Source organism: Blennius ocellaris, assembly GCF_963422515.1.
Source record: "Blennius ocellaris genome assembly, contig: SCAFFOLD_216, whole genome shotgun sequence".
NCBI classification, from domain to species: domain Eukaryota; kingdom Metazoa; phylum Chordata; class Actinopteri; order Blenniiformes; family Blenniidae; genus Blennius; species Blennius ocellaris.
This window is the reverse complement of record NW_027662284.1, coordinates 2,831-15,000: the sequence shown is the minus strand read 5'-3', so window position 1 is coordinate 15,000 and position 12,170 is coordinate 2,831. Positions and strand designations below refer to the sequence as shown.

The window sequence follows — 12,170 nt, the reverse complement described above, 5'->3', positions numbered from 1 at the left end:
TTAGTGGTCATAAGGTCAGTGGCCATGTGGTCAGTGGTCATAAGGTCAGTGGTCATGTGGTCATAAGGTCATGTGTTCATGTGGTCAGTGGTCATAAGGTCAGTGGTCAGTTGTCAGTGGTCATAAGGTCAGTGGTCAGTTGTCTGTGGTCATACGGTCAGTGGTCATGTGGTCAGTTGTCAGTGGTCATGTGGTTAGTGGTCAGTTGTCAGTGGTCATGTGGTTAGTGATCATGTGGTCAGTGGTCATAAGGTCAGTGGTCAGTGGTCATGTGGTCATAAGGTCAGTGGTCATGTGGTCAGTGGTCATAAGGTCAGTGGTCATGTGGTCATAAGGTCAGTGGTCATAAGGTCAGTGGTCATGTGGTCATAAGGTCAGTGGTCATGTGGTCATGTGGTCAGTGGTCATGTGGTCATAAGGTCAGTGGTCATAAGGTCAGTGGTCATGTGGTCATGTGGTTGTAAGGTCAGTGGTCATGTGGTCATAAGGTCAGTGGTCATGTGGTCATGTGGTCAGTGGTCATGTGGTCATAAGGTCAGTGGTCATAAGGTCAGTGGTCATGTGGTCATAAGGTCAGTGGTCATGTGGTCATAAGGTCAGTGGTCATAAGGTCAGTGGTCAGTGGTCATGTGGTCATAAGGTCAGTGGTCATAAGGTCAGTGGTCATGTGGTCATAAGGTCAGTGGTCATAAGGTCAGTGGTCATGTGGTCATAAGGTCAGTGGTCATGTGGTCAGTGGTCATGTGGTCATAAGGTCAGTGGTCATGTGGTCAGTGGTCATGTGGTCATAAGGTCAGTGGTCATAAGGTCAGTGGTCATGTGGCCATAAGGTCAGTGGTCATGTGGTCATAAGGTCAGTGGTCATAAGGTCAGTGGTCAGTGGTCATGTGGTCATAAGGTCAGTGGTCATAAGGTCAGTGGTCATGTGGTCATAAGGTCAGTGGTCATAAGGTCAGTGGTCATGTGGTCATAAGGTCAGTGGTCATAAGGTCAGTGGTCATGTGGCCATAAGGTCAGTGGTCATGTGGTCATAAGGTCAGTGGTCATGTGGTCATAAGGTCAGTGGTCATAAGGTCAGTGGTCATGTGGTCATAAGGTCAGTGGTCATAAGGTCAGTGGTCATGTGGTCATAAGGTCAGTGGTCATAAGGTCAGTGGTCATGTGGTCATAAGGTCAGTGGTCATAAGGTCAGTGGTCATAAGGTCAGTGGTCAGTGGTCATAAGGTCAGTGGTCAGTGGTCATAAGGCCAGCAGCAGACACACTAAAGTGTTTTCTTGTCCTCTCAGCCGTTTGGACAGGAAGCAGCACAGCGTCCTACACTCCTATTGGACCAGAGCAGGACGGACGAGGACACCAACCGCCTCACTTCCACCATCACAGCCCCCAGTGTAAGACGTGCTTTACCACTGCTCACCTGGTGCTCACCTCACCTGGTGCTCACCTGGTGCTCACCTGGTGCTCACCTGGTGTTCACCTGGTACTCACCTCACTTGGTGCTCACCCCACCTGGTGCTCACCTGGTGCTCACCTCACCTGGTGCTCACCTGGTTCTCACCTCACCTGGTGCTCACCTGGTGCTCACCTGGTACTCACCTCACTTGGTGCTCACCCCACCTGGTGCTCACCTGGTGCTCACCTCACCTGGTGCTCACCCCACCTGGTGCTCACCTGGTGCTCACCTCACCTGGTGCTCACCCCACCTGGTGCACCTGGTGCTCACATACAGGGTGGTACAGGGTGGTGCAGGGTGATACAGGGTAGTACAGGGTTATGCAGGGTGGTGCAGGGTGATACAGGGTGATACAGGGTGATACAGGGTGGTACAGGGTGATACAGGGTGATACAGGGTGGTACAGGGTGGTGCCAGGGTGATACAGGGTGGTGCAGGGTGATACAGGGTTGTGCAGGGTGGTGCAGGGTTATACAGGGTGATACAGGGTTGTGCAGGGTATACAGGGTGGCACAGGGTGGTGCAGGGTTGTGCAGGGTTATACAGGGTGGTACAGGGTGGTGCAGGGTTGTGCAGGGTTATACAGGGTGGTACAGGGTGGTGCAGGGTTGTGCAGGGTGGTACAGGGTGGTGCAGGGTTGTGCAGGGTTATACAGGGTGGTACAGGGTGGTGCAGGGTTGTGCAGGGTTATACAAGGTGCTACAGGGTTGTGCAGGGTGATACAGGGTTGTGCAGGGTCTTACAGGGTGGTACAGGGTGGTGCAGGGTGATACAGGATTGTGCAGGGTCATACAGGGTGGTACAGGGTGGTGCAGGGTGATACAGGGTTGTGCAGGGTGGTGCAGGGTGATACAGGGTTGTGCAGGGTGGTGCAGGGTGGTGCAGGGTGATACAGGGTGATGCAAGGTGGTGCAGGGTGATGCAGGGTGATACAGGGTGGTGCAGGGTGATACATCGTGGTGCAGGGTGATACAGGGTGGTGCAGGGCGATACAGGGTGGTGCAGGGTGATACAGGGTTGTGCAGGGTCATACAGGGTGGTACAGGGTGGTGCAGGGTGATACAGGGTTGTGCAGGGCAGGGTCATACAGGGTGGTGCAGGGTGATACAGGGTTGTGCAGGGTCATACAGGGTTGTGCAGGGTGGTGCAGGGTGGTGCAGGGTTGTGCAGGGTGGTGCAGGGTGATACAGGGTTGTGCAGGGTCATACAGGGTGATACAGGGTTGTGCAGGGTGGTGCAGGGTGGTACAGGGTGGTGCAGGGTTGTGCAGGGTTATACAGGGTGGTACAGGGTGGTGCAGGGTTGTGCAGGGTGGTACAGGGTGGTGCAGGGTTGTGCAGGGTTATACAGGGTGGTACAGGGTGGTGCAGGGTTGTGCAGGGTTATACAAGGTGCTACAGGGTTGTGCAGGGTGATACAGGGTTGTGCAGGGTCTTACAGGGTGGTACAGGGTGGTGCAGGGTGATACAGGATTGTGCAGGGTCATACAGGGTGGTACAGGGTGGTGCAGGGTGATACAGGGTTGTGCAGGGTGGTGCAGGGTGATACAGGGTTGTGCAGGGTGGTGCAGGGTGGTGCAGGGTGATACAGGGTGATGCAAGGTGGTGCAGGGTGATGCAGGGTGATACAGGGTGGTGCAGGGTGATACATCGTGGTGCAGGGTGATACAGGGTGGTGCAGGGCGATACAGGGTGGTGCAGGGTGATACAGGGTTGTGCAGGGTCATACAGGGTGGTACAGGGTGGTGCAGGGTGATACAGGGTTGTGCAGGGCAGGGTCATACAGGGTGGTGCAGGGTGATACAGGGTTGTGCAGGGTCATACAGGGTTGTGCAGGGTGGTGCAGGGTGGTGCAGGGTTGTGCAGGGTGGTGCAGGGTGATACAGGGTTGTGCAGGGTCATACAGGGTGATACAGGGTTGTGCAGGGTGGTGCAGGGTGGTGCAGGGTGATACAGGGTTGTGCAGGGCAGGGTCATACAGGGTGGTGCAGGGTGATACAGGGTTGTGCAGGGTCATACAGGGTGATACAGGGTTGTGCAGGGTGGTGCAGGGTGATACAGGGTGATGCAAGGTGGTGCAGGGTGATACATCGTGGTGCAGGGCGATACAGGGTGGTGCAGGGTGTCCAGATGAAGAGTCTCCCTGTCTATTATACGTTTTCCCGACTCTCCCTGTAGACGTTGGTGACGATCAATTCAGAGAACCGGACAAATGGATCTGTAATGTTCTGTGCTCAGACTGGAGAACATCTGTAATGTTCTGTGCTCAGACTGGAGAACATCTGTCATGTTCTGTGCTCAGACTGGAGAACATCTGTAATGTTCTGTGCTCAGCCTGGAGAACATCTGTAATGTTCTGTGCTCAGACTGGAGAACATCTGTCATGTTCTGTGCTCAGACTGGAGAACATCTGTAATGTTCTGTGCTCAGACTGGAGAACATCTGTCATGTTCTGTGCTCAGACTGGAGAACATCTGTAATGTTCTCTGCTTATTAAATCCAGTTAAGCACCTTGCATTACCTTGATTGTATAAAAAGCTGCTGTAGAAATAAAGTTGATTGATCGATGTAGAAAAGTGGTTTTGGTTGCTGAAGTTGTTCTGCTTGGTTGTTGAGACCATCTGATGGTGAGGTTGTCCTCTCGGGTGTGAAGACATCAACCACTGTTTGTCCTCTGGAGACCATCTAATGTCTTCATGTCTGTCTTTCAGGGTCTCAACATCACGGCTCCACCTCTTTCCCTCCGTCTGTGTCCTCTCATCCAGGTCAGTCCACCTCTTTCCCTCCGTCTGTCCACTCCAGTTCAGATCCGTCTCACCCTCTGTCCCTCTACTGACGTACGTCCTTCATACGTCACGTCTGATTCAAACGTGTTTCTGGACTCTGGTAAATTAATAAAGCTCCAGCAGGTTCATCGCTCAGATTTGAGGGTCTGCTTCCTGTTTCGGGGGACAGAAAGGTGTCCTCCTCACCTCAGTTCTGATGTTCCTCCAGCATCGCTGTGGCTTCACATGCTGCGTTCAGGTTCCAGTTCAGGTTCCAGCACCTGGTGGTGGTGGTTCAGGAGCGGTTCTACAGGTGAGCAGTGAAGAGCAGATGGACTGAAGGTCTGCTTCCGCCTGCAGGGCCAGAGTTCTGGTGCTCCGTGTCCTATTTCGAGACGGACGTCCAGGTGGGGGAGATGTTCAAGGTGCCTTCCAGCTGCCCCGTGGTGACGGTGGATGGGTACGTGGACCCGTCCGGGGGGGATCGCTTCTGCCTGGGACAGCTGAGCAACGTCCACCGTACGGACGCCAGCGAGAGAGCCAGGTGAGCGCCAGAGGCCACACTGGAACCAAGTCCACTTCCTGTTGGCGTCTGTCACAGGAGACAGTTGTGACACATCAGGAAGGAGTGGACAGTCACTAAGACACACAATACTAGAACCAGAGAACAGTGAATGAGACAGGAAGTAGGAATACCGGTGCAGGAAGTGGTAAAAGACCAGAGCAGAGGAAGACAAAATGAACAGAGGTCTTTGACAAACGTAGAGCTACAACAGCAGATATCTTTCATCACAGCTGTGGGTGTAAGAACATGTTTCTGAAAGAGACGCAAAGAGGCTCCAGACGGTCTGTTACCTCATCTGATCTGCTCTGTGACGCCACGACCAGCTCGTCGCTGCATTGCATCATGGGAGTTTGTGTCCGTCGTGTTTCAGATGTCATTGTTAGCTTTGTGTTTCTGTTGCTCAGTTCATGTAGGGAGGTAGTTCATCTAGTTTAGTTGAGTAGTTGTGAGTTGGTAACCAGTGAAGAGGGTTCAGTGTGTCCTCCTGCCCTGGTCTTCCTGTTGGGCTCAGTGTCAAAATAAAAGCCTTTGCTATTCAGCTGGCAGAAAAAACCCTGACCTCCACTGCTGCTTCCACATTGTGCGACGCAGTATTATTAGAACGGCTGACGTGGAACTCACTATACTTCATGGTTCAGAGTACTCAGCTAGTATTGGTACGTAATGATGCTACATCCCAGAGTACTCCAGCTAGTATTGGTACGTAATGATGCTACATCCCAGAGTAATCCAGCTAGTATTGGTACGTAATGATGCTACATCCCAGAGTAGTCCAGCTAGCATTGGTACGTAATGATGCTACATCCCAGAGTAATCCAGCTAGTATTGGTACGTAATGATGCTACATCCCAGAGTAGTCCAGCTAGCATTGGTACGTAATGATGCTACATCCCAGAGTAGTCCAGCTAGTATTGGTACGTAATGATGCTACATCCCAGAGTAATCCAGCTAGTATTGGTACGTAATGATGCTACATCCCAGAGTAGTCCAGCTAGCATTGGTACGTAATGATGCTACATCCCAGAGTAGTCCAGCTAGCATTGGTACGTAATGATGCTACATCCCAGAGTAATCCAGCTAGTATTGGTACGTAATGATGCTACATCCCAGAGTAATCCAGCTAGTATTGGTACGTAATGATGCTACATCCCAGAGTAATCCAGCTAGTATTGGTACGTAATGATGCTACATCCCGGAGTAGTCCAGCTAGTATTGGTACGTAATGATGCTACATCCCAGAGTAGTCCAGCTAGTATTGGTACGTAATGATGCTACATCCCAGAGTACTCCAGCTAGTATTGGTACGTAATGATGCTACATCCCAGAGTAATCCAGCTAGTATTGGTACGTAATGATACTACATCCCAGAGTACTCCAGCTAGTATTGGTACGTAATGATGCTACATCCCAGAGTACTCCAGCTAGTATTGGTACGTAATGATGCTACATCCCAGAGTAGCCCAGCTAGTATTGGTACGTAATGATGCTACATCCCAGAGTACTCCAGCTAGTATTGGTACGTAATGATGCTACATCCCAGAGTACTCCAGCTACTATTGGTACATAATGATGCTACATCCCAGAGTAGTCCAGCTAGTATTGGTACGTAATGATGCTACATCCCAGAGTAGTCCAGCTAGTATTGGTACGTAATGATACTACATCCCAGAGTACTCCAGCTAGTATTGGTACGTAATGATGCTACATCCCAGAGTACTCCAGCTACTATTGGTACATAATGATGCTACATCTCAGAGTAGTCCAGCTAGTATTGGTACGTAATGATGCTACATCCCAGAGTACTCCAGCTACTATTGGTACATAATGATGCTACATCTCAGAGTAGTCCAGCTAGTATTGGTACGTAATGATGCTACATCCCAGAGTAATCCAGCTAGTATTGGTACGTAATGATGCTACATCCCAGAGTAGTCCAGCTACTATTGGTACATAATGATACTACATCCCAGAGTAGTCCAGCTAGTATTGGTACGTAATGATGCTACATCCCAGAGTACTCCAGCTAGTATTGGTACGTAATGATGCTACATCCCAGAGTACTCCAGCTAGTATTGGTACGTAATGATGCTACATCCCAGAGTACTCCAGCTAGTATTGGTACGTAATGATGCTACATCCCAGAGTACTCCAGCTAGTATTGGTACGTAATGATGCTACATCCCAGAGTACTCCAGCTACTATTGGTACGTAATGATGCTACATCCCAGAGTACTCCAGCTAGTATTGGTACGTAATGATGCTACATCCCAGAGTAATCCAGCTAGTATTGGTACATAATGATGCTACATCCCAGAGTACTCCAGCTAGTATTGGTACGTAATGATGCTACATCCCAGAGTACTCCAGCTAGTATTGGTACGTAATGATGCTACATCCCAGAGTACTCCAGCTAGTATTGGTACGTAATGATGCTACATCCCAGAGTACTCCAGCTAGTATTGGTACGTAATGATGCTACATCCCAGAGTACTCAGCTACTATTGGTACATAATGATGCTACATCTCAGAGTAGTCCAGCTACTATTGGTACGTAATGATGCTACATCCCAGAGTAGTCCAGCTAGTATTGGTACGTAATGATACTACATCCCAGAGTACTCCAGCTAGTATTGGTACGTAATGATACTACATCCCAGAGTACTCCAGCTACTATTGGTACATAATGATGCTACATCTCAGAGTAGTCCAGCTACTATTGGTACGTAATGATGCTACATCCCAGAGTAGTCCAGCTAGTATTGGTACGTAATGATACTACATCCCAGAGTACTCCAGCTAGTATTGGTACGTAATGATGCTACATCCCAGAGTAGTCCAGCTACTATTGGTACATAATGATACTACATCCCAGAGTAGTCCAGCTAGTATTGGTACGTAATGATGCTACATCCCAGAGTACTCCAGCTAGTATTGGTACGTAATGATGCTACATCCCAGAGTAATCCAGCTAGTATTGGTACGTAATGATGCTACATCCCAGAGTACTCCAGCTACTATTGGTACATAATGATGCTACATCTCAGAGTAGTCCAGCTAGTATTGGTACGTAATGATGCTACATCCCAGAGTAATCCAGCTAGTATTGGTACGTAATGATGCTACATCCCAGAGTAGTCCAGCTACTATTGGTACATAATGATACTACATCCCAGAGTAGTCCAGCTAGTATTGGTACGTAATGATGCTACATCCCAGAGTACTCCAGCTAGTATTGGTACGTAATGATGCTACATCCCAGAGTACTCCAGCTAGTATTGGTACGTAATGATGCTACATCCCAGAGTACTCCAGCTAGTATTGGTACGTAATGATGCTACATCCCAGAGTACTCCAGCTAGTATTGGTACGTAATGATGCTACATCCCAGAGTACTCCAGCTACTATTGGTACGTAATGATGCTACATCCCAGAGTACTCCAGCTAGTATTGGTACGTAATGATGCTACATCCCAGAGTAATCCAGCTAGTATTGGTACATAATGATGCTACATCCCAGAGTACTCCAGCTAGTATTGGTACGTAATGATGCTACATCCCAGAGTACTCCAGCTAGTATTGGTACGTAATGATGCTACATCCCAGAGTACTCCAGCTAGTATTGGTACGTAATGATGCTACATCCCAGAGTACTCCAGCTAGTATTGGTACGTAATGATGCTACATCCCAGAGTACTCAGCTACTATTGAACCCTACATTTGACTGTACTCACTGTAGTGGAACGGTGCAACACAGTTGGTCTGGGTGACTTACTGTACTGTACCTTACCTTACCGTACCGACGGAGTGGTGGTGGTTTACATACACTCCCGGGAGTTCTCCGTCATGTCACACACACACACATCGGAGAACCATGAGTACCGTCATACAGTCACTGTGTACATTGTGTATCCACTGCTGTTCCACACAAGCTAGCAAATCGGCACGCAAGTCAAAAGCTGTGATCTAATTGGGACTTTTATTGTACAGTATTGTACAGTGTTGTACAGTATTTTACAGTATTTTACAGTGTTGTACAGTATTGTAGAGTATTTTAGATTGTTGTACAGCATTTTTCAGTATTGTACATTATTTTACAGTATTATACAGTATTGTACAGTGTTTTACAGTGTTGTACAGTGTTGTACAGTATTGTACAGTGTTGTACAGTATTTTACAGTATTGTACAGTATATAACTTTATGTGTCATTGATTGATTGTTTTCTGATCATGAAAAGTCTTTTAAACAAAGAGAGTCAGACACTTTGAGCTCCTCCACATTTTCTTCCTCCACTCTGGTTTTTCACTCTAATGGCTGAATGTGATTCTACCGACGATTCTACAAACGGTTCTACCAATGATTCTATGTTGCTCCTCAGGTTACATATTGGTAAAGGAGTCCAGCTGCAGTGTGGAGGAGACGGTGATGTGTGGATGCGGTGCCTCAGCGACCACGCCGTCTTCCTGCAGAGCTTCTACCTGGACCGGGAGGCGGGGCGAGCCCCCGGCGACGCCGTGCACAAGATCTACCCCGGGGCTTATATCAAGGTGAGGAGGCTGTGGAACACCTGGTGAGGAGGTGAGGAGGTGTGGAACACCTGGTGAGGAGGTGAGGAGGTGTGGAACACCTGGTGAGGAGGCTGTGGAACACCTGGTGAGGAGGTGAGGAACACCTGGTGAGGAGGTGAGGAGGCGAGAACACCTGGTGAGGAGGTGAGGAACACCTGGTGAGGAGGTGAGGAACACCTGGCGAGGAGGTGAGGAGGCTGTGGAACACACCTGGAGCTCCTTCAGCACCGAGAGGAACCGATAGTAGTTCCAACACCCGGGTCACATTTTGTAATGAATAAAAGGAGAATGTCTGTGATCAAAGTAGTGTGTGTGTGTGTGTGTGTGTGTGTGTGTGTGTGTGTGTGTGTGTGTGTGTGTGTGTGTGTGTGTGTGTGTGTGTGTGTGTGTGTGTGTGTGTGTGTGTGTGTGTGTGTGTGTGTGTGTGTGTGTGTGTGTGTGTGGCAGGTGTTCGACCTGAGGCAGTGCCACAGACAGATGCAGCAGCAGGCGGCCACCTCTCAGGCTGCTGCTGCTGCTCAGGCTGCTGCTGTGGCTGGAAACATTCCTGGTCCTGGGAGTGTTGGAGGGATTGCTCCTGCTGTGGGTGAGTCTGGAGCTACACCCACTCCCCTCCACCTCACCTCCAACACACACCTCCACCTCACCTCGCCTCCACCTCCCCTCCAACACACACCTCCACCTCACCTCACCTCCACCTCCCCTCCAACACACACCTCCACCTCCCCTCCAACACACACCTCCAACACACACCTCCACCTCCCCTCCAACACACACCTCCAACACCCACCTCCACCTCCCCTCCAACACCCACCTCCACCTCACCTCACCTTCACCTCCCCTCCAACACACACCTCCAACACCCACCTCCACCTCACCTCCACCTCCCCTCCAACACACACCTCCAACACTCACCTCCACCTCACCTCACCTCCACCTCCCCTCCAACACACACCTCCACCTCCCCTCCAACACACACCTCCAACACCCACCTCCACCTCCCCTCCAACACCCACCTCCACCTCACCTCACCTTCACCTCCCCTCCAACACACACCTCCAACACCCACCTCCACCTCACCTCCACCTCCCCTCCAACACACACCTCCAACACTCACCTCCACCTCACCTCACCTCCACCTCCCCTCCAACACACACCTCCACCTCCCCTCCAACACACACCTCCAACACCCACCTCCACCTCACCTCACCTCCACCTCCCCTCCAACACACACCTCCACCTCCCCTCCAACACACACCTCCAACACTCACCTCCACCTCACCTCACCTTCACCTCCCCTCCAACACACACCTCCAACACCCACCTCCACCTCACCTCACCTCCACCTCCCCTCCAACACACACCTCCAACACTCACCTCCACCTCACCTCCAACACATACCTCCACCTCACCTCACCTCCACCTCCACCTCCCCTCCACCTCACCTCCAACACACACCTCCACCTCCCCTCCACCTCACCTCCAACACACACCTCCAACACATACCTCCACCTCCCCTCCAACACACACACTTTCTCAGTTTGACAAACCAATAAAACACCTTTCCTGTGCGATGCTGTCCTTGCTCTGCACACCTTGGACCAATCAGAGGAGTCCTACTGCTCCTAAGTCCCGCCCACCTATAAGTAAGTGACTGTGGGTTGGTTTTTCTTTTCACTTCCTGTGTGTGTGTGTGTGTGTGTGTGTGTGTGTGTGTGTGTGTGTGTGTGTGTGTGTGTGTGTGTGTGTGTGTGTGTGTGTGTGTGTGTGTGTGTGTGTGTGTGTGTGTGTGTGTGTGTGTGTGTGTGTGTGTGTGTCCCAGGCCTGTCTGCAGCAGCAGGGATCGGTGTGGACGACCTGCGGCGTCTCTGCATCCTGCGGCTCAGCTTCGTGAAGGGCTGGGGTCCCGACTACCCCCGTCAGAGCATCAAGCTCACCCCCTGCTGGCTGGAGGTGCACCTGCACCGGGCCCTGCAGCTCCTGGACCAGGTCCTGCACACCATGCCCCCCAACCGACCCCGCCCACTGAGGACACACACACACACACACACAACCGCTGGACAGTGCTGATTGTCTTCATGTCTTGGAGGGTGGATGTCTTCATGTCTCGGTGAGGACGTGGGACTGAAGAACTGGTTCCACCTTTTGTTTTGAAGATTTTCTCTGAACCAAAAAAGAAAAAGAACCAAAACTTTAAGCTTTAAAGTTTAAACCCAGAATACCTCGAGTTTAGTTTTCTGCCAGGAGGCCACAGGACAGGAGGGTCTTCTGTCCTCCGGACCGGTGTGTGTCCTCTGGACCGGTGTGTGTGTGTCCTCTGGACAGGTGTGTGTGTGTGTCCTCTGGACCGGTGTGTGTCCTCTGGACAGGTGTGTGTCCTTGGCTTCTTCTCTGTTCTGCTGAAGTCATTATGCTTCAGAAACACACACACACACACACACACACACACACACACACACACACACACACACACACACACACACACACACACACACACACGGTGTGCCATCGTATCTCCATAGTAACGGGGCAGAATTAGTTGTTATTTATTTTTCATTTCCTGACGGTACAGCCAGAAGACGTGTAGAAGACATAGACGTGTTTTTATGTCCTAAAATAAACATAATCTAAAGAAACTTTGTGCTTTTACTTTGAAGGTCTTTGGGACATAATTCATGGATTTGAACAGTGAGTTTGTCCTTCAGAGGACCAGTGTGTCCAAATACAACAAACCACAGGCTTCTCACCTGTCCTCACCTTTTCTCACCTGCCTCTGGACTCAGTACAGAGACTAGTGGAGGACTGTTAGAGGTGTGTCCAGCT

At 50.5% G+C, this 12,170-nt stretch overlaps 1 protein-coding gene across 4 annotated transcripts in view; it reads left to right on the top strand.

The window, feature by feature from the left end:
* LOC308147933 (mothers against decapentaplegic homolog 4-like) overlaps positions 1–11,924 on the top strand; it is a 23,845-nt gene extending 11,921 nt beyond the window's left edge. For 3 of the 4 annotated variants that reach the window (XM_080521327.1, XM_080521328.1, XM_080521326.1), the window contains 6 exons: positions 1,288–1,389; positions 4,163–4,216; positions 4,577–4,760; positions 9,158–9,326; positions 9,795–9,933; positions 11,170–11,924. In XM_080521327.1, coding sequence (XP_080377453.1) covers positions 1,288–1,389; positions 4,163–4,216; positions 4,577–4,760; positions 9,158–9,326; positions 9,795–9,933; positions 11,170–11,417 — 896 coding nt within the window. In that variant the 3' untranslated portion in view covers positions 11,418–11,924. The remainder of the gene's footprint in view (positions 1–1,287; positions 1,390–4,162; positions 4,217–4,576; positions 4,761–9,157; positions 9,327–9,794; positions 9,934–11,169) is intronic. The other variant, XM_080521329.1, reaches the window with a different exon arrangement.
* Positions 11,925–12,170: the final 246 nt, after the last annotated feature.